We start from the raw sequence: 19,990 nt of genomic DNA on the forward strand, positions 1-19,990 counted from the left end.
GAGCAAAACTTCCCTCATCTTGAGGCTTCAATCCCAGGATCTTCGAGGAGGACGTCCCTTTATTGCGACCCTGCCCCAAGCCACGGAGACCACGGACACCTCCCGTCTAGGGTGGGGGGGCATTGCTCGGGCAGGACTGTCCAAGGCACTTGGTCCCCGAATGAGACCGTTCTGCATATCAATGTTCTGGAGATGAGGGCGGTCCTTCTAGTGTTGCTGGTCCTTCATGCTTCTCTTCTTCTGGGAACGATTGCAATTCAGTCAGACAACATGTCAGTGGTCTGGTATATCAACAAACAGGGGGGAACCAGGTCCTATCCGCTTTGTTGAGAGGCCATGAAAGTTTGGGAATGGGCAAACTCCACCAACCATTTTCTGATAGCAATGCATATCCCGGGTCAGTCCAACATTTTAGCGGACAAACTGAGCAGGACTATCCTTTTACCCTATGAGTGGTCTCTGAACCCTTATATAGCAGAACAGATCTTCCTCAAGTGGGGTCAGCCTTGCTGCGATCTCTTTGCATCACCGTCCAACGTGAAGTGCAGTGAGTTTTTTGCTCTGATTCCCCTTCAGGGGGAAGCCCCCAGAGTCGCTCTTGTCCATGCTTGGCCACCTGGTCTTCTCTATGCATATCCCCGCTACCTCTCATGACAAAATTCTTGCAGAAAGCTCGTCAGTTGGGGAGCAGGATTATCCTCATAGCCCCATTCTGGCCTCATCAAGTTTGGTTCCCTTGCCTATGGTCTCATCTAGTAGCTCCGCCCTGGATATTGTATCCCATTCCAGATCTCATTTGTCATCCCTCCAGAATTCCACCCCCGAATCTGGACAGCCTCAAGCTTACTGCTTGGTTGCTCCAGTTCCATTAATTGCCAGGACTCCTGGGACTCTCTTCTCCTGTTAAGGCCATTCTGGTGGTGGTACACAAGTCCTCCACCCGAAAGGTGTACAGTAGTAAATGGAAGCGCTTTTTAATTTGGGCTCCTCAGAGAGATTTGGACCCGTTTACCGCCCCTATTCCAGCGGTATTAGAATTTCTGTCTCAGGATTTTCCAACAGGGGGCCAGCTCTTCCACTGTAAAGGTCCAGCTGGCGGCTATATCCCATTTTCGTGTAGGAAAAAATTCAGTTTCACTAGCTGCTTCTAGAATTTGTAAGACTTTCATCAAAGGTACCTTTTTGCTGAGACCTCCGATAAAGCATCCTTCCCCTCCATGGGATTTGACCTTGGTTCTTCAGGCTTCAGTTGTCCCTCCGTTCGAACCCGCAGAGTCAGTTGATTTAAAATTCTTGCCATGGAAGACAGCCTTCTGAGTCGCCATCACCTCAGCTAGGAGAGTGTCTGATCTTCAAGCCTTGTGTATGAAACCCCTATACTTAGTTTTCCATAATTATAGGGTTTCTCTAAGGAAAAATCCTTCTTTCCTCCCTAAAGTCTCTTCAGAGTCCAATATCAATCAGTCTATTAATCTCCCAGTATTCTTCCCTAATTTTAAGAACAAAGGGGAATACAAGCTTCATTTGCTGGATGCCCACAGAGAGTTGCGTTTTTATTTACATAGGACTAAACCCTTTTGTAAGTCTGATCAGTTATTTGTTTCCTTTGCCAAGCCCTTTTTGGGGAAATCAGTTTCAAAGGTGACTCTTGCTAGATGGATTTCACATTGCATTTTGCAGGTGTACAAGGGTCATGGATTACCAGAACCAGACAGGGTTCATGCTCATTCTACTCGCTCTATGGCTACTTCTGCTGCTTTCTGGTCCAGAGTTTCTCTGGATGACATTTGTTCAGTGGCTACCTGGGCTTCCTCTCAAACTTCTATTACTCATTATAAGTTGGACATGGTATTTAGAGGAAGGGCTTCTTTTGGTTCTGCACTGCTCCGGAATATCCTTCCATAAGGGCCTCCCAAGGTTTTTGGTAGCTGGGGACTGTCCCACAGGTTGATGATCAAATGAAGTTAACTACTTCAGATAAAGAAGTTATGTACACACCATAACATTCCACCTGAGTAGTTAGACTTCATTTGTCAGCAACCTTCCCTCCATCCTTCCCCCTGACCGTAGTGGTTTACGATAGTCCTTGGACTCAGATTTACAGGATCTTGTGAGCTTAGTCTGTGTGATCAGGTCAGGCCATGTCTCTTGGGTTGATGTGTGTCACGTTGTGGGTGGCAAACTCGATCTGAGGGTTGGAAGGAGGTTGCAGTGTAGTATGAGTAAGGGGGAGGAGCTTGGAGCTGGGATCTTAGCTTGGAAAGCTATCGGATCCAAAACTCACAGGTTGATGATCAAATGAAGTTAACTACTTCAGATCTACTGATATTGGCTTAGGTAACCATATCTCATATCCTCCTCCTCCCCTGCTATGAGCAAGCCTTGGTTTAGTCCAGAGCATCAGCCAACCAAGGCAAGATCTCCCACCCAGACTGGCACCCCGATCCTTCCTTGCCAGCTCCACCAAGCACCAAACATGTTGTGTGACAAGTTTAGATGCAGAAAAAGGAAACCAACTTCTAAACATTTTTTGAACCCAGTCTCCTTATGGCCTTCAAACCTCTGTGGGCCATCCTCTACTGGTCCAGTCATTCCCAGGATTACTGTCATCTGAGGACTCACACGGAGGCAAGAGCCAAAGACTGACACCATCATCCAACAGGGACTAGAATATTGAGTAAATGCTAAAGCAGTCATATTGACCAGAAAGTGTGTGCAGTGCCCTCTACACTGTGCAAAGTTTATGTACATACCTCTGTATACTTGTAACTCCAGAAGTGGCAGGCTTGAGCCTCTTGAATACCTAATAAAGCACCTAAATTTCCAGGCCTCCATAAAATACTGCTCCTACAACAGGGCACCAGCATTATCACTCAATTGGGGTTGGTCAGCTAACACTGCTTGCTCACTCCTACTCCATTCCAGCTGGTTTATCCAGCCCCTGGATTGCTGGTCAAAAGGTCACTGAGGGCATCAGTCAACTGGAAAACCTTACGCTGTTGTGCCAGTCTTCAACTGGTGGGTATTACCCAACTCTGCAGGTTCTACACAGAAATTGAGTTGATTCAAAAAGATCCATGAACACAAAGTAGTGCTCCAACAAGTGGCTTATCAGAGTTCACTTCAGAAGCCACATTCCCACAAACAGAGTGGCATCATGGAGATAATGGTCACCATGAGGTTCAATAAATGTAACAGATTTAGGCCTGGCCTTTCTGCTGCACTTTCACTGATGTTGCATGTGTCATGCCCTTGCACACTGCTTGTTGGAAAATAAGGTTTCTTCACACTTCAGTTGTACTGCCTTAGTATACTGTATATCCCCCATTACTGGTGTGACTGATGATACACAACTGTCACTTTCAAAGGACACCCAAAAGTGGGTTTAGTCAACAGGAATAGCTTAACAATTTGTACTTCACCCAGCTAAAATGTCAGTATCTGTACAATATATGAATAAGCTGCATCTCCATCTCCTGTTTGTGATTACATAGCACATCTAGTGCAACAGGTAGTAGTAATTGCCTAGCACTTGAACTATTTTGGCTTCACATGCACAAACAAAAAATCCTTAGAGCCCTGTCTTTTTTTAATTCTTTTCTGACACAAAAGTTAACACATGACAATATCAATTACTCAATAATTAAATTAAATCTTAAAACGTACCCTTCAAAAATTAACTCAAGCTCAAAAAATAGGAAATACACTCCGGGGATCACTTCTGTGGCTCTGTTCAACAGGGGCACAGCAAATTAACTTTCTTGGGTGGCGTAAGCCAGGGAACCTTTTTGGCTAGGCTTACTTAGGCCCTTGGGCCGATAGCCTAGTACCTACCTATGAACCTATGAATTGCTTTTAAGAGCACAACATGAAGTAGACACAAAAACAAGCTGTCATGCAGTATGGAGCAGAACAACAAAACAGTATTGATAGTGCTTCAAATGGGAAGGATGAATTGGACTTAAATGCTTAAAACCATTTTAATCACATACTTCAAGTTACATTTACTGATTTGGTGTGAAGCTTCAAGTCACTCACACTAGAAACAGACTTGTAATGCATTTCTGTTAACATGTACCAATAATTTGCTCTGTCAATTGGCAAGGCTTTAACATGTAAGTCACTAAGGATACTGGATATTACAAAACAAGAAACACTGACATTTCTGTGATATAGCGGGATCAAATGTTGTGTGCACTGCTGGTAACCCAACTTCAAAAAGTGCAAGCAATGAGACTGGCAAAAAGCAGCTCTTTCCATTCAGGTGAAAGGGTATGAAAATTCACCAATGCAATGCTGAGCCAAGGTGAAGATCAAAGGATTGCTGGTTTAAAGCAGTTCAGGAGTAACAAGATGCCTCAGGCACAAGGCCATAACTGTATCATATGCTAATTACAATGCAAAATCCACTTCGGAAATTAGAGCCATCATTAAAATGCCATGGCTAATGAATGTTGTGAACGTTTAACCTTTCCACCAATGCCAAAACAGACCCCTACAAGGCAACTGGCAAGGAAGAGTTAACAGGTACAATCGGAGGTAAGGATGCATAAATAAAATTGATTAAAAGCAAAGCAATCAACATTATGCATGTGTGTTTTTATTAAATCTCAAGGAGAAGGAAAAAACAAAACAGAAAACTTAATCTGTTCACAGCTTACCTAAGTAGAGGACAACAGAAACAGGACAGCCAAAGGATGTCAGTGGTGCTCAGAGGAGGAGGAAGTTGTACAAGACAGGCCAAAAACTGGAAAGGAGATAGTAAAAGTGAATGATGTATCACACATGGAAACATGAAGATTCAGTGTTCTTTAACTGCTAACTGCTCTAAAAGAATGAATTAACTGTAAAGTAAAAAAAAAAAATAAAAAAAATAAGTACTCACCATATTAGATGATCTGCAAGAATGATCACTGTAGTTAACTTCTGAGAAGCTGGCATAGTTCTGACAATTATCTAACTTGTTGCTCTTGAGGGTTAGTGTTCCTCCTGTCAGTATAACATCACACATGCACCACTGGACTAGGGTTGCCAACTTTTCATGTCAAAAATTCTGGACATGTACGTGAAAGCAAAACATGTGCAATTTTAATGGTTTCTGATATACCAAAGTTTGCTTAATGTTCAAATTTAACAGAGATGATCATGCGATTAGCATGATAAAGTAATTTTTACAATATCTGTGCTACTGTATTGTACAGTATGGTTTATGGTTGTATATTTGTGAAATTGATTTCTGTATAATGGTCTAAATAGTTTTTGCTTTCATTCAAGTCTGTCAGTGCAGACATTTTTAATGGGGACTGCTTTATGAAAGTCAATATGCAATTCCAAAAACCTTAACTATGACCTCTAGGTTATGCTTATCCAGTATGCAAGAAGATGGGCAACTTATCTCGTCGGCCAATTTATTCTTAACTTTTGTTAAAATATTTAAGTATGTGTACAAATAATACAATAAAATAGTGAATAATATTGTTTTGCTTTTGGTGGAGTACATGAAAAGTGCCAATAACCCAGCCATTGGGGATGCACAAGCCAATGTATTTCTTTGTGTTGGTCCCAAGCCCGGATAAATGGGGAAGGGCATCCGGCGTAAAACTTCGCCAAAACATTTCATGCAGACACCAAGAAACATTTTTATACCGGATCGGTCGAGGCTCGGGTTAACAACGACCTCCACCAGTGCTGTTAGCCTACATGGTGCTGGCAGAAATTGGGCTACTGTTGGCCGAAGGAGGAGAAGAGGCAGAAGACATGGCTGAAGGCAGGAAGAGAAAAGAAAGGCTAGGATTGTGGTAGTGAGGGTTGGAACTTTGAATGTTGGCAGTATGACTAGTATAGGGGGAGAGCTAACTGATATGATGGACAGAAGGAAGGTTGGTATATTATGTGTGCAAGAGACAAGATGGAAGGGGAGTAAGGCTAGGTGTATCGGAGATGGGTTCAAATTGTTTTATCATGGTGTGGATGGGAAGAGAAATGGCGTAGGAGTTATTCTGAAGAGAGTGTTTTGGAGGTGAAAAGAGTGTCGGATAGAGTGATGTTTATGAAGCTGGAAATTGATGGTGTAATGATGAATGTTGTTAGTACGTATGCTCCACAAGTTGGGTGTGCAATGGATGAGAAATAAAAATTTTGGAGTGAATTCGATGAAGTGGTGATGACTGTACCCAAGGGTGAGAGAGTGGTGATTGGAGCAGATTTCAAAGGGCATGTTGGTGAAGGGAAAAGAGAGGGGATGTGGAAGTGATGGGTAGGTATAATGTTAAATAAAGGAATGCAGAAGTCAGATGGTAGTGGATTTTGCGAAAAGGATGGACATGGCTGTGGTGAATACATATTTTAACAAGAGGGAGGAGCATAGGGTGACATACAAGAGTGGAGGAAGATGCACACAGGTGGATTATATCTATGTAGGAGGGCCAGTTTGAAGGAGATTGGAGACTGTAAAGTGGTGACCGGAGAAAGTGTAGTTAGGCAGCATAAGATAGTGGTTTGTAGGATGACGTTGGTTATCAAGAAGAGGAGTAAAAGTGTGAGGGCAGTACCAAGGATCAAATGGTGGAAATTGAAAAAGGGTAATTGTGAGGTGGAGTTCAGGGATGAGTTAAGGCAGGCACTGGGTGGCAGTGAAGAGTTACCAAATAGCTGGGTAACTACAGCAGAGCTAGTAAGGGAGAAGGCTAGAAAGGTGCTTAGTATCACATCTGGACAGAGGAAGGATGACAAAGAGGCATGGTGGTGGAATGAGGAAGTACAGGAGAGTATACAGAGAAAGAGGTTGGCAAAGAAGAAGTGGGATTGTCAGAGAGATGAAGAAAGTAGACAGGAGTATAAGGAGATGAGGTGCATGGCAAACAGGGAGGTGGCGAAGGCTAAGGATAAGGCATATGAAGAGTTGTATGAAAGGTTGGACACTAAGGAGGGAGAAAAGGACCTGTACCGATTGGCTAGACAGAGGGACCGAGCTAGGAAAGATGTGCAGCAGGTAAAGGTGATAAAGGATAATGAGGGAAACATATTCCTACATACAAGCGAGGAGAGTGTGTTGAGGAGATGGAAAGAGTACTTTGAGGGGTTGATGAATGAAAGGGAGAGAAGGTTGGATGCTGTAGGGATAGTGAATCATGTAGTACAATGGATTAGCAAGGAGGAAGTAAGGATAGCTATGAAGAGAATGAAGAATGGAAAGGCTGTTGGCCCAGATGACATACCTGTGGAAGCATGGAGGTGTTTAGGTGAAATGGCAGTGGAGCTTTTAACCAGATTGTTTAATGAAATCTTGGAAAGTGAGAGGATGCCTGAGGAATGCAGAAAAAGTGTTTTGGTACCGATTTTTAAGAATAAGGGTGATGTGCAGAGCTGTAGTAACTACAGAGGGATTAAATTGATCAGTCACAGCATGAAGTTATGGGAAAGAGTAGTGGAAGCAAGGTTAAGAAGGGACGTGATGATTAGTGATCAGCAGTATGGTTTCATGCCAGGAAAGAGCACTAAAGATGCAATCTTTGCTCTGAGAGTGTTGATGGAGAAGTACAGAGAATGTTGGAAGGAGTTGCATTGTGTTTTTGTACACTTAGAGAAAGCATATGACAGGGTGCCTAGAGAGGAGTTGTGGTATTGTATGAGGAAGTCAGGAGTGTCAGAAAAGTATGTAAGAGTGGTACAGGATATGTACGAGGGTAGTGTGACAGTGGTTAGGTCTGCGGTGGGAGTGACGGATGTGTTTAAGGTGGACGTGGGGTACATCAAGGATCAGCTCTGAACCCTTTTTTATTTGCAATGGTGATGGACAGGTTGACAGACGAGATCAGACAGGAGTCCCCGTGGACTATGTTGTTTGCAGATGATATTGTGATCTGTAGTGAGAGAAGGGAACAGGTGGAGGAGACCCTGGAGAGATGGAGATATGCTCTAGAGAGGAGAGGAATGAAGGTCAGCAGGACTAAGACAGAATATGTGTGTGTGAATGAGAGGGAGGATTAGTGGAATGGTGAGGATGCAAGGAGTAGAGGTGGCGAAGGTGAATGAGTTTAAATACTCGGGGTCAATAGTTCAGAGTAACGGTGAGTGTGGAAGAGAGGTGAAGAAGAGAGTACAGGCAGGATGGAGTGGGTGGAGAAGAGTGTCAGGAGTGATTTGTGACAGACGAGTAACTGTAAGAGTGAAAGGGAAGGTCTACAAGAGGGTAGTGAGACCAGCTATGTTACATGGGTTGGAGACAGTGGCAATGACAAAAAGACAGGAGTTTGAGCTGGATGTGGCAGAATTAAAGATGTTAAGATTTGCACTGGGTGTGACGAGGGTGGACAGGATTAGGAATAAGTATATTAGAGGGTCAGCCCAGGTTGGAAGGTTTGGAGACAAAGCCAGAGAGGCACAATTACGTTGGTTTGGACATGTGCTGAGGAGGGATGCTGAGTATATTGGGAAAAAGATGCTAAGGATGAAGCTACCAGGTAACAGGAAAAGAGGAAAGCCTAAGATAAGGTTTATGGATGTGGTGAGAGAGGACATGCAGGTGGTTGGGGTGACAGAGCAAGATGCAGAGGACAGGAAGAAATGAAGTACAGTTTTGTACCTACCATAAATGTAGATGTTCGAGTGTTCACCCTGCTGCAGTCATCACACTTGAGTTATCCTGCCGTCAGGCGGTCCCGCAGTCGGCCTGAATTCCAAAGTCTTGGTCCGGCGTCGGTTGCTGTCACTTCTTCCCTGATGTCAGAGTGCCAGGGGTATTATAAGAGGCATCTGACGCCATTTTCTTCAGTATTTCTTGCCTCAGATGTCAGGTGCCCCCAATAGGTAGGCAACATATATATATATATATATATATATATATATATATATATATATATATAGGTTTACTATTAAAATGTCGAACGGCACTACGTTGACTGTACTACAGTCGGACACGGAAGTTCGAAAATAGTAATGTCGACGTCAAAATAACAATCTAAGAATGGTTTTAACATGGGTCGAGGTAGGTGTTCAGTATTATTCAGAACTACAAACATCTCCCCTACCTCGACCCATGTTAAAACACAGTCCTAGATTGTTTTTTTGTCATCGACATTACTATTTTTAAACTTCTGTGTTCCACTATAGTACAGTCGACGTAGTGCCGTTCGACATTTTAATAGCAAACTAAATGTATATATATATATATATATATATATATATATATATATATATATATATAGATAAAAATAAAACAATACCTTTAGGCACAAGCAAATACACCACAGAAGTTGAATAGGATGGAGTGGTATAGATAGGTTCAGCTAGTTCAGAGGGAATGGAGGGAGGGTAACCTGGACTGCAGCAGGATGAACACTCGAACACCTACATTTATGGTAGGTACAAAAGTGTACTATGTTCATCGTGTTACCCTGCTGCAGTCATCACACTTGGGTTGAATCCCAAAGCTAAGGATGGGAGGTGGAGTTAAACAGGGTTAGAAGGAGCTAGTAGGCCCTGCAAAACTGCAGTGGCAAAACCAGTTCTAGTCTTAGAATATAGAGGTAAGTGATGGTGTTTGGTGAAGGTGTGCACTGAACTCCAAGTTGCACCTTCCAGAATATCCTTGGCTGGCACTCCCCTGAGAAAGGCTGCTGATGTAGCTGTAGCCCTGGTGGAGTGGGACCTAATGTTAGCAGGTACCGGTTTCCCATGATGCGTGTAGCAGAAACGTATGCAATGCCCTATCCATTTAGAAATGGTCTGTTTTAAGACAGCTTTTCCTTGTGATCCTGTAGCATAGGCTACAAAGAGCTGGTCAGAATTTCTGAAAGCCTTAGTTTTACCCAAGTAGTAATGTAATTGCCTGTGAATGTCCAAAGAGTGCAGGAGTCTTTCTCCTTTGTTCTCGGGATTTGGGAAAAAGGAGGGCAAATTAATGGTTTGGTTTAGGGCCACACTGGATACCACCTTTGGCATAAAGGAAGGGTTAGTTTGTAGAGAGACTCTGTCTTGATGAAAAATGAGGAAAGGCTCCACTGCCATTAGTGCCTGTAGCTGTGAGACTCTTCTAGCTGAAGTTATTGCTAGTAGCAGGACAGGTTTCCATGAAAGAAATTTTAAATCAGCTGAAAAATAGAAGTTATGTACTCACCATAACGTTCCATCTGAGTAGATACTTCATTTGTCTGCAACCTGTGGGTGTCGGATCCGACCTTGGATCCGATCCGGCAGTTTTCCAAGCTCCAAGATTCAAGCTCCTAGCTCCTCCCCTACCCATAATCCCCTACTACCAACCACATTACCTCAGATCGTTTTTTTTTGCCTCACCAACTCGAGACAGAAACCAACTCCAAATGATCAGAAAAATTACCGAGGTTCGGGGGATGGCAGGGGAGGTCGGCTGCAGACAAATGAAGTATCTACTCAGATGTAACGTTATGGTGAGTACATAACTTCTATATCTGAAGTAGTTACTTCATTTGATCTGCAACCTGTGGGACAGTCCCCAGCTAACCTATAAGAACCTGGGTGGTCCTTAAGGAAGGATATTCCCAAGCACCGCAGAGCCAAAAGAAGCCCTACTCCTGAAAATGATATCCAGTTTGTAATGAGAAATGAAGGTATGAGATGAGGACCAGGTAGCTGCTCAACAAATATCGTCTACTGGAACCCTAGACCAAAAGGCAGTTGAGGTAGCTACAGATCTTGTGGAATGAGCACGGACGCCAACCGGAGCTGGCTTCCCAGATGAAGTGTATCCCAGCATAATGCACTGACAGATCCAATTTGCTACAGTCACTTTAGCAATTGCCTTGTCCATGGCTGATTTTGCATAAGAAACAAACAACTGGTCCGACTTGCGAAAATCTCTAGTCCTGTGCAAGTAAAAATGCAGTTGTCTGTGTACATCCAATTTGTGCAACGTATATTCTCCTTTATTGTGAAAATTTGGGAAAAATACAGGAAGATTTATTGATTGATTAATGTTTGATTCTGTAGCCACCTTAGGCAAGAAAGACGAGTTAGTCCTGAGGGACACTATCTTTGTGAAAAATAAGGTACGGAGGTTTGATACACAGAGCTTGTAATTCTCAAACTCTCTTGGCTGAAGTAATAGCCACTAAGAAAGCGGTTTTCCAAGACAAGAACTTCAACGGAACTGAGGCCGCAGGCTCGAAAGGTGGTCTCGTTAAGGCTTGTAAGACCAGAGTGAGATCCCACGGGGGAACCACAGTCTTGACAGGTGGTTTCAAAAGAAAAACGCCTCTTAAGAAGGTTTTGCACAACTTTGTAGATGCTAAGGAGCCTATGCCGTCCCCCACGTGAAAATGGAAGATGGCCGCCAACTGCACTTTGACTGTGGAGGCACTTGCTCCCTGTCTAAAAAGCAGGGAAAGGAAGTCCAGAATAGTCAGAATAGGGACAGTAAAAGGGTCCAATTCTTTATCTTTGGCCCAGATGGAAAAACGTTTCCATTTACTGTTGTAAAGTTTCCTGGTAGATGGTTTATGAGCCGCCACCAGAATGGCCTTAACGGGGGATGAGATACCTGGAGTCCTAGCCATTAATGGAACTGGATCAACCAAGCAGCAAGTTTGAGATTGACCAGGTTTGGGGTATGGCATCTTGCTGGGTGCGAGATTAGGTCTGGACTGGGATCCAGAATCCATGGGGAAGCCACACTGTGAGACCGCAGAAAGGGGAACCAGAGGCCAGAATGGGGCTATGAGGATAACTCTGCTCCCCAACCGACAGGCTTTCTGGATGAATTTCATCATAAGTGGGAGGGGGGATTAGCATAAAGGAGTCCGGGAGGCCAAGCATGGACTAGAGCGTCTCTGGGGGTCTCCCCTCTGGGGGGAACTATCGCGAAGTACTCGCTGCATTTTGTGTTTAAAGGAGAAGCGAAAAGGTCGCAGTGAGGCTGACCCCATTTGTGGAAGATCTGCTTCGCAACAGATGGATTCAGAGACCACTCATATGGAGTGAGGAACACTCGACTTAGCTTGTCCGCTAATATGTTGGACCGCCCTGGAATGTGCATTGCTATCAGAAAGCGGTTGGTGGAAATCGCCCATTCCCACACTCTCAAGGCTTCTCGACACAGGGGTTAAGATCTGGTCCCTCCTTGTTTGTTTATATACCAGACTACTGACATGTTGTCCGTCTGGATTACAATAGTCCCTATGGGAAGAAGGTCGTGGAGAGCTTGCAACGCCAAAAGCACCGCCCTCATCTCTAGGACGTTGATATGTAATGCGGTCTCTAGGGAAGTCCATGTGCCTTGAACGGATCTGCCTGAACAATGCCCCCCCCCCACCCGAGGCAAGAAGCGTCCGTGGTCAACGTGGCTTTGGCCGGAGGAATCACAAAGGGTCTCCCTTCTCTGAGTTCCTGTGCCTGTAACCACCACAGAAGGGAGCCCCTGCACACTCTGCTCAGGGGTATTGGCATGCATAATGGGTGGATCGACAGGGACCATTGGACTTGAAGGGTCCATTGTAATATGCGCATTGGCAGACAGGCATGAAGAGAGAGACCAATCGCTGCTGAAATAGACCCCAGTGCCCTCAGGACTAACTCCGCTGGAGGAGCAGGGCTCCGAAGAAGGGCTAACACCTGAAACGACAAGCTGTTCAGCCTGACTGACGTTAGAACAACTTTGGAGATTCATGTATCTAACCTGGCCCCTATGAATTCTAGGGCTTGAGTGGGGCACAGGCAGGATTTCGGCTCGTTCACTGAGATGCCTAGGTTGTGGGCCAGAGACAGAGCATAATCTCTCGCCGCACAGAGCTGATGCCTGTTGGTCGCGGTGAGGAGCCAGTCGTCTAGGTAAGGAAAGACTTGAATGCCCTGGAGTTTCAGGTGGGCTGCAACCACTGCCATGACCTTGGTGAACACTCTGGGGGCTGAGGTGAGGCCGAATGGAAGAACCCTGAATTGATAATGACTGGCTCCAAGCCGGAAGCGGAGAAACCTCCTGGATTGTCTGTCCATTAATATGTGGTAATACGCATCCTTGAGGTCTAGCGAGCACATCCAGTCGTTCTCCCGCAGCAGGGGGAGAATTGATTGGAGAGTGACCATCCGGAACTTTTCCTTGGGTATGAACAGGTTCAGGACGGAAAGGTCTGAGGTCCCCCGTTTTCTTTGGCACCAAAAAGAACCAGGAGTAATAACCCAATCCGGACTGGTCTGGGGGGACGGGCTGGATGGCTCTTTTTCTTAGCAGCTTTGAAATCTCCAAAGCCGCTGCCTCCCTCTGATCGGGTGGGACATCGGGGAGACGTCTGGGTTTGGGGGAAAGGTTTATGAATGGAATGGAGTAACCTCTGGATATGATCCGGAGCACCCATCGATCTGTTGTAAGGGACTCCCAGTTTGACAGGTGCTCCGACAATCGCCCCCCGACTGCCTCCGGAGAGGGAGAGTCGGGCAAGCCCTCAGGGCTGTTGCTCGGGTCTGTCCGAGAAAGGTTCTCTAGACCCGAAATTACGTGGCCCCCCTCTGCCTCTGGGCCGGCGTCCACCTTGTCCTCCTCTGCCGCTAGAGGATGAGTGGTCCGCAGCAGGATGGGATTGCTGAGACTTACTGAACCACAGCTTCTTTTGTCCCCTCTGATTCCTGGAGAAGGATCTTTGGGGATTAGAGAAGCGGACTCAGATGGCAGACAGCGTCTTCCCGTCCTTTTCGCTTTGGACCAGCGTGTCGCGAACAGTTTTGCCAAACAAGGCAGAACCGTCAAAAGGGGTGTTCGTGAAGGATGCCTTGAAGGGGTCCGTGAAGTCGCACAGACGGAGCCAGGAGAGATGTTGCAAGACGACCCCGGCTCCGCTAGCTCTAGCGGCTCCCTCCGTTGCATGGGAGAGAAGCCGCATAGATGTATTGGAGATGGATTTTAGAGTGCCCATTCGAGTCTCAAAAACCTTTTTGTCTGGGACTGACATGGACTCCGGGGGGGGGCTGCAGCGTATTCTTTAATCAAGTCTCGATGTAGCCTAATGGTATGTGCCATATAGTTCAGCACCCTTATGGAAAAGGTCGCTGAAGCAAACATCCGCTTCCCAATCCGGTCAAGCGCTCGAGATTCCTTATCCGGCGGGTGAACCGAAGAACTCTCCTGCGCAAGTTCTTTCTTGGTGGCCACCGCCACCAACATAGCATCAACGGGGGTTCCTTTGGCCCAAGACGGTCTATCTGTGGGTGGGCTGAGGACTTTATCGGGGCTCCTAGGGATTGGCTCCACGGTGTCGGGCTCCTTCCAAGCCCTGGTGGTAATTAAGTCCACCAGGGGGTCGGCCGGAGGGACTCCCAGGAGGTAGATGGGCCTGCCTCAAAGGCCTCCAGGAACACGGACTCATCAAGGGAGGGCTTTTGGGCTGACCACCCCCCTCTGATACGCAACATTTCCATAATGTCTCCAAAGGAGACATCTTCAGGGGGTGACCTTGGGGAACCCTCCGTATCATCTAAGTCCGTGTCTGTGGTAATGGACTCGGGGGAGTCCAGGTGCCTCCTTTTGCACCGATGTTTCCGAGGGACCTCCTCGGTGGGACTGTCCGAAGAGGGCTCGTCCACGGGTTGTTGTTCCTCCACGGTAACTAGCTGGAGGGCTTGGGCAGGCTGTCCAGATGGACGGATGATGGAAGACAGACCCTCATACAGTGGGGGTACGGGTGGATCCGAAGCCCGGGTCGGGGATCTGGAAGACCTCGACAGTACCCTCTCCACTACCTCAAAAGCCGAAGGAGAGCCACTCTCACCAGCCTCTGAGAGCAATCTCCTCGGATCCGAGGAAGGGATCGGGGTCGGAGCCGATGCAGTCGGCGCCGAGGCAGAGGTGTGCTCCGACACCAACAACGCCGAAGACACAGCAACTCCCTCATATCCGACGCTCAGCCCTCGGCCCTGAGAGCTCGGGTCCGACAAGCTCGAAGGTATAGTCGGCGTCGAAGAGACAACCGCTATCGGCGCCGACAATTCCCCGGGTTTGAAAGGGCCTGGATCCGATGACTCCGAGACCCAAAAACGAGTCGGAGAAGGAGTGATCGGGGCAAATATGGGGGCTGCACTCCCCCCCAGAGGGGGGGAGGCAAGAGCATCCCCATCTGCATTTGGGTCTGTAAGAACCGACGCATCATCCGATCCATATCCGCTTCGGAGATGCTTCGGGTTGACCTAGATGAAGTAGTAGAGGCGGGCTGCCTCGAAAATCTCGAGGGAGACCTATCCTCCAGCTCCGGCGAAAAACAAGGCGAACGGCGCAGAGAGGAGGGGATCTGGAGACCCTCAAGGGAGATTTAAGTAGTTTTGCTGGCGGAGCCGAAGGATGAGATTCGGCCCGCCTTTTGTGGGACTTATGTCCATCCTTATCCTTGTGCCTCTTCTCTCTAAGGGAAGAGGCACTAGTTTCCCCAGAGCTCAAACCCGATGAGGGAGGTTGAGTCCCGGGTAGAGCTAAGGGGATAGACGGCGCCGAAGCTGCTGAAGCAGCTGGAGCCCGAACGGGAGAGGAAGAAGAAGCCGACTCCTGGGGGAGCTTTCCCGCCAGGATCAGCTTGTTCTTCCTATCCCGAAGTGCCCGAGGGTTAAAGGCCGAGCAGATTTGGCAGGCCTCTGACAAATGGGCTGCCCCCAGGTACAAAACGCACTGAGTGTGGCCCATCAGCTGGAGAAAGCTTGTGGCCACACTCAGTACACTTAGAGAAAATGGCCTTAGGCCCTTCTGATATCATTCACACACACACCCAAACACTAGGAGGGGGAGGGGAGTGAAGATAAAACTAGTAATAAATTTAACAGAAAAGGGACACAAGAAGCAGAAAAAGGGAACTAACACACACACACAGACAACGTTGAATGAAAAATCGGTTTAAAACTAGCAATGGTCTCACCCAGCCAGGAGCTCTTCACAAGGAAGCTTCTTCAGCCGCGGCAAAAAACGATCTGAGGTAATGAGGTTGGTAGTAGGGGATTATGGGTAGGGGGAGGAGCTAGGAGCTCGAATCTTGGAGCTTGGAAAGCTGCCGGATCGGATCCGAGGTCGGATCCGACACACACAGGTTGCAGATCAAATGAAGTAACTACTTCAGATAGCTGGTTCAAAGAGCGGCAGTGTAAGCTTTTCCAGAACAAAGTTGAGATCCCAAGTTGGTGTTGGTGCTCTCCTTGGCGGTCTTATGTTCTTAGCCCCTCTGAGGTACTGTCTTAGGAGTGGGTGTGAGAATAAAGGAGAATCCGTGTTGTAATGAGCTGAAATTGCTGAGGCGTGGATCTTAATAGATGAAAAGGAAAGACTTTTGTGCAACATCTCAGTTAAATATTGTAGAATCTGAGGAATGTTTGGATCAAGGGGATTTTGGCCTTTAGCCTGGTTCCAGGCGCAAAATCTTCTCCATTTGTCTGAATAGGCTTTCCTGGTGCTGAGCCTCCTGGCCTCCAGAATGACATCCATAACTGTTTTGGATAGAGGTGTTGGCTGGTTGTTTAGGTAATTTGCCATGCAGCCAGGTTTAAAGTCTTGAGCTGGCTGCGTAGAATCTGATTGTCTTGCTAGGTGAGGAGTTTGTGGTAAAATCAAATGTGGGCCGTGGGCCATGTTCCTTAAAATTGGATACCAATGCTGGCGTGGCCAGTCTGGTGCAATGAGTATCATTTGTGGCCTCTCTATTCTGACTTTCAGCATTACCTTTGCTAGAAGAGGCAGTGGAGCAAAGGCATACACTGTTAATGTTTTCCAACTGAATGAGAGGGCGTCCACTTTCCAAGCTTGTGGATGGAATGTCCTTGTGCAAAATATTTGAAGTTGGTAGCTTTGGGGGCTTGCAAACTGATCTATGGCTGGGCGTCCCCATTTTTGAGCTATCACTGCAAATACTTGTGGATCTAGTTTCCACTCGTGTGGATCCATGATGTTTTGGTTAGGTCATCTGCCAATGTGTTTTTCTTTCCTGGCAGGAATTGTGCTTGTAATTGAACCTGGTAAGACAGTGCAGTGTTCCACAAGGTGATTGCTTGCCTGCACAGAGGGTAGGAATGTCTGCCCCCTTGCTTGTTTATGTACCACATTACTGTGGTGTTGTCCTGGATGTAAGAGGCTCTTGAAAGCTGTTAGGGCATTCTGCACTGCTAGCATTTCTTTCTGATTTATATGCAGATGCCTCTGATCTGTAGTCCATTTGCCCTGAGTGCACTGTCCTGCCATGTGTGCTCCCCAAGCATAGTCCGATGCATCTGTTGTGATAGTTTGCCTGGCTGTGGGTAAGGTGAAAGGCTGACCCTTGTTGAGGTGACATGCCTGTGCCCACCATAGAAACTCCCGTTGAAGGCAGGGAATGAGTGGTATTATTGCTTACAAGCTGTGGCTGTGCTGAGGCCATACGCTTTTCAGGTACCATTGTAATTTCCTCATATGCAGTTTTGCAAATGGTAGTAGTAGTATGCAAGATGCCATGAATCACAAGGCCTGCAGAATTTTTCTTGCAGGGAGTTGGGTCTTTGTTGCCATTATTTTGAAATATTGAGTCAGCTGTTGTTTCTTGTCTGGCGTGAGATAAGCCATCTGGGCCATTGTATTCAAGCTGGCACCCAGGAATATTATGTTTTGTGAGGGCACTAGTTTTGATTTCTTTTCGTTTACTGTGTACCCTAGGCAACTTAGAAGGTGTTTGACAAATGCCAGATGCTTTAAAAAAATGTCCTTGCTTTCTGCTTAAATAAGGCAGTCATCCAGGTATGGGTATATTTGAATTCCTCTTTGTCTGCAGTATGCAATTACTGGTGCCAGGCATTTTGTGAAGACCCTGGGCGCAGTAGATAAGCCAAAGGGCAGTGCAGAGAACTGATAATGCGTTGAACCTGCAATGAAGCGGAGGTATCTTCTGCAATTTTGTCTGATAGGGACATGCAGGTATGCCTCCTTGAGGTCCAACATTACTAGCCAATCATTCTTGCTCAGCATGGGAAGAAGCTGCTGTAGTGTTAGCATCTTGAAGTTTGGTACTTGCAGATAGGTGTTCAGAATTTAAAGATCCAGAATGGGTCTCCAGGCTTTGTCCTTTCTTGGGACTAGAAAGAGTCTTGAGTAAAATCCTTGTCCTTGGCTCCTGTGTAGATACCTGCTGAATGGCTCTCATGTCCATGAGAGCTGTAATTTGTTTTTGTGCCTCTGCCCATTGATTTGGTGGCAGGTTTGGCATTCCTTTTATCCTTGGTAAGGTATGAAAGTGGAATCTGTATCCTTGAGAGACAATGTCTTAAACCCATTTGTCTTTTGTGATGATGTGCCAGTTATCTGCAAAAAATGCTAATTTTCCTCCCAAGGGAGCTGCCAGGAGAGATTTGCTTGGTAGTTGAGGATTGAGTCATTGTATTTGTCTTCTGCTAGCCTGGAGCCTGTCTTCTCCTCCTTTCTGGGTAGCAGTACCCCATTGGCGAGGTTGGTAAGGGCCTTGTGACTGACCTCTGCCCCTTGGGCGTCTGTATTTGCCTCTCTGTGATCTGTCAGAAGCTGGAAAGGACAAGTTTTTCGTTGGCCAATTTCTGCTGAAAAGAGGGGGTTGTACCTGCAAAAAATCCTTGACAGTCTGCATAGACTTTGCCTTATCCTCCATTTTCTTTAAAACCTCTTCTGCTTTGACACCAAATAATACATCCTGCTGTAAAGGTGCATTCAATAATTTTGCTTTAACATGATCAGGAAGGGTTTGTTCTTTTAACCAAGCATGTCTACGTATGACAGAGACAGTAACAGCTGCTCTACAGGAAGCTTCCAAAGAATCAAATCCACATTGTAAAGTATGTTTGCCCACCTGTTCAGCTGCATGCAACAGATCCTGCATTTCCTTGAATTCAGACTGTTCAGTATGTGTGTTCATTTTTTGTTTTAATTGAGACATTAGAAATTGCTGATATTTCAGCATGTGAAACTGACAATTTAATGCTCTCATAGCCAGAGTTGCTGAGGTGTATATTTTCTTTCCCCATCTATCTAGGGCTCTGGAATCCCTTTCAGAGGGCACAGGATTTTTAGTCATACAAGCTTTAGCTCCCTTAGGACCCTGGGAAATCAAGAGCTCTGTGCTGGGGTAGTAAAAGGAACTCTTGGAGCCTTTTCTTAGAATCAGAGTAGTCCTGGCCTTCCCAGTGGAAATGTTCCCTCATGGTATGTAAAGTTTCCCCAAAGGAGTAGTCTTCAGGGGGAGATGCTGAGGGAATAGAGTCTTCAGCATCAGAGTCTTCATAAGGTGGAGAAGTGTAATCCTGTTCCTCAGAAGAATCTGAGGAAATTGAAACCTGGTCAGAGGAAGCATAATCCTCCTCTTGTCTTGGTCTTTTATCAGGAGGGGGATGGGAACCCCTGATTAGGGTAATCAAATCTTCAGCCATCTTAAGCATCTGTTTCTTAGGTATGGGGCCTTGAACTGTAGACTGATGTACAGTCTTCTTTGGTTTTAAAGGAGTTTTAAGCTTAGCATAAGATTTAATGGTGAGTGTAGTCGGTCTGAAGACACCTTCTGCAACCAAAGGTGTTTCCCACTGCACCAGGGTCTACTTCTGCTCCAGTGTCTGAAGGGCCTAATGAAGATGGCTGCATCGACCTAGTAGACTCCGCTTGAGAATCCGCAGCTGTCTGGGGTTCCAGTTCTGCGGTCATCAGGGGCTGCGTAGGCAACTCACTGAAAACCAGAGAACCGGCGAAAGGCCCAGCAGAGGCCTCGGAGTCTGGCTTGTTCCCAGGCTGCCTGTCCTTATCCTTGCGTTTTTTTATGCATGCCGATCGTCGGCTGCTCCGACGGCATGATATAATTAAATTTCCTACCAAAGTAATGTCGTGCAAAGTCAAAACAGCGTTTGATAGTTTGTTTATAAACCTAGCACAAAACCGACAACCTGTGACGTCGTGGTCTGGGCCTAGGCAAGGAATACAATAGGAATGGAAGTCCCTATGAGGTATTTGCTTCCCACAAGAAATGCAGTTGTTAACTTTTTCTGACATCGGACTGAGGCAAGAAAAGGTTCT

General features: G+C 46.2%; 1 protein-coding gene across 2 annotated transcripts in view; it reads right to left on the reverse strand.

Annotated features, from left to right (window-relative positions):
* The window catches only part of TMEM94 (transmembrane protein 94), a 2,655,014-nt gene that overhangs the window by 433,990 nt on the left and 2,201,034 nt on the right, over positions 1-19,990 (reverse strand). For both annotated transcript variants that reach the window (XM_044084945.1, XM_044084944.1), the window contains one exon: positions 4,662-4,747. In XM_044084945.1, coding sequence (XP_043940880.1) covers positions 4,662-4,747 — 86 coding nt within the window. The remainder of the gene's footprint in view (positions 1-4,661; positions 4,748-19,990) is intronic.

Source organism: Protopterus annectens, chromosome 10.part0, assembly GCF_019279795.1.
Source record: "Protopterus annectens isolate FY-2018-M chromosome 10.part0, PAN1.0, whole genome shotgun sequence".
Taxonomy (NCBI): domain Eukaryota; kingdom Metazoa; phylum Chordata; order Ceratodontiformes; family Protopteridae; genus Protopterus; species Protopterus annectens.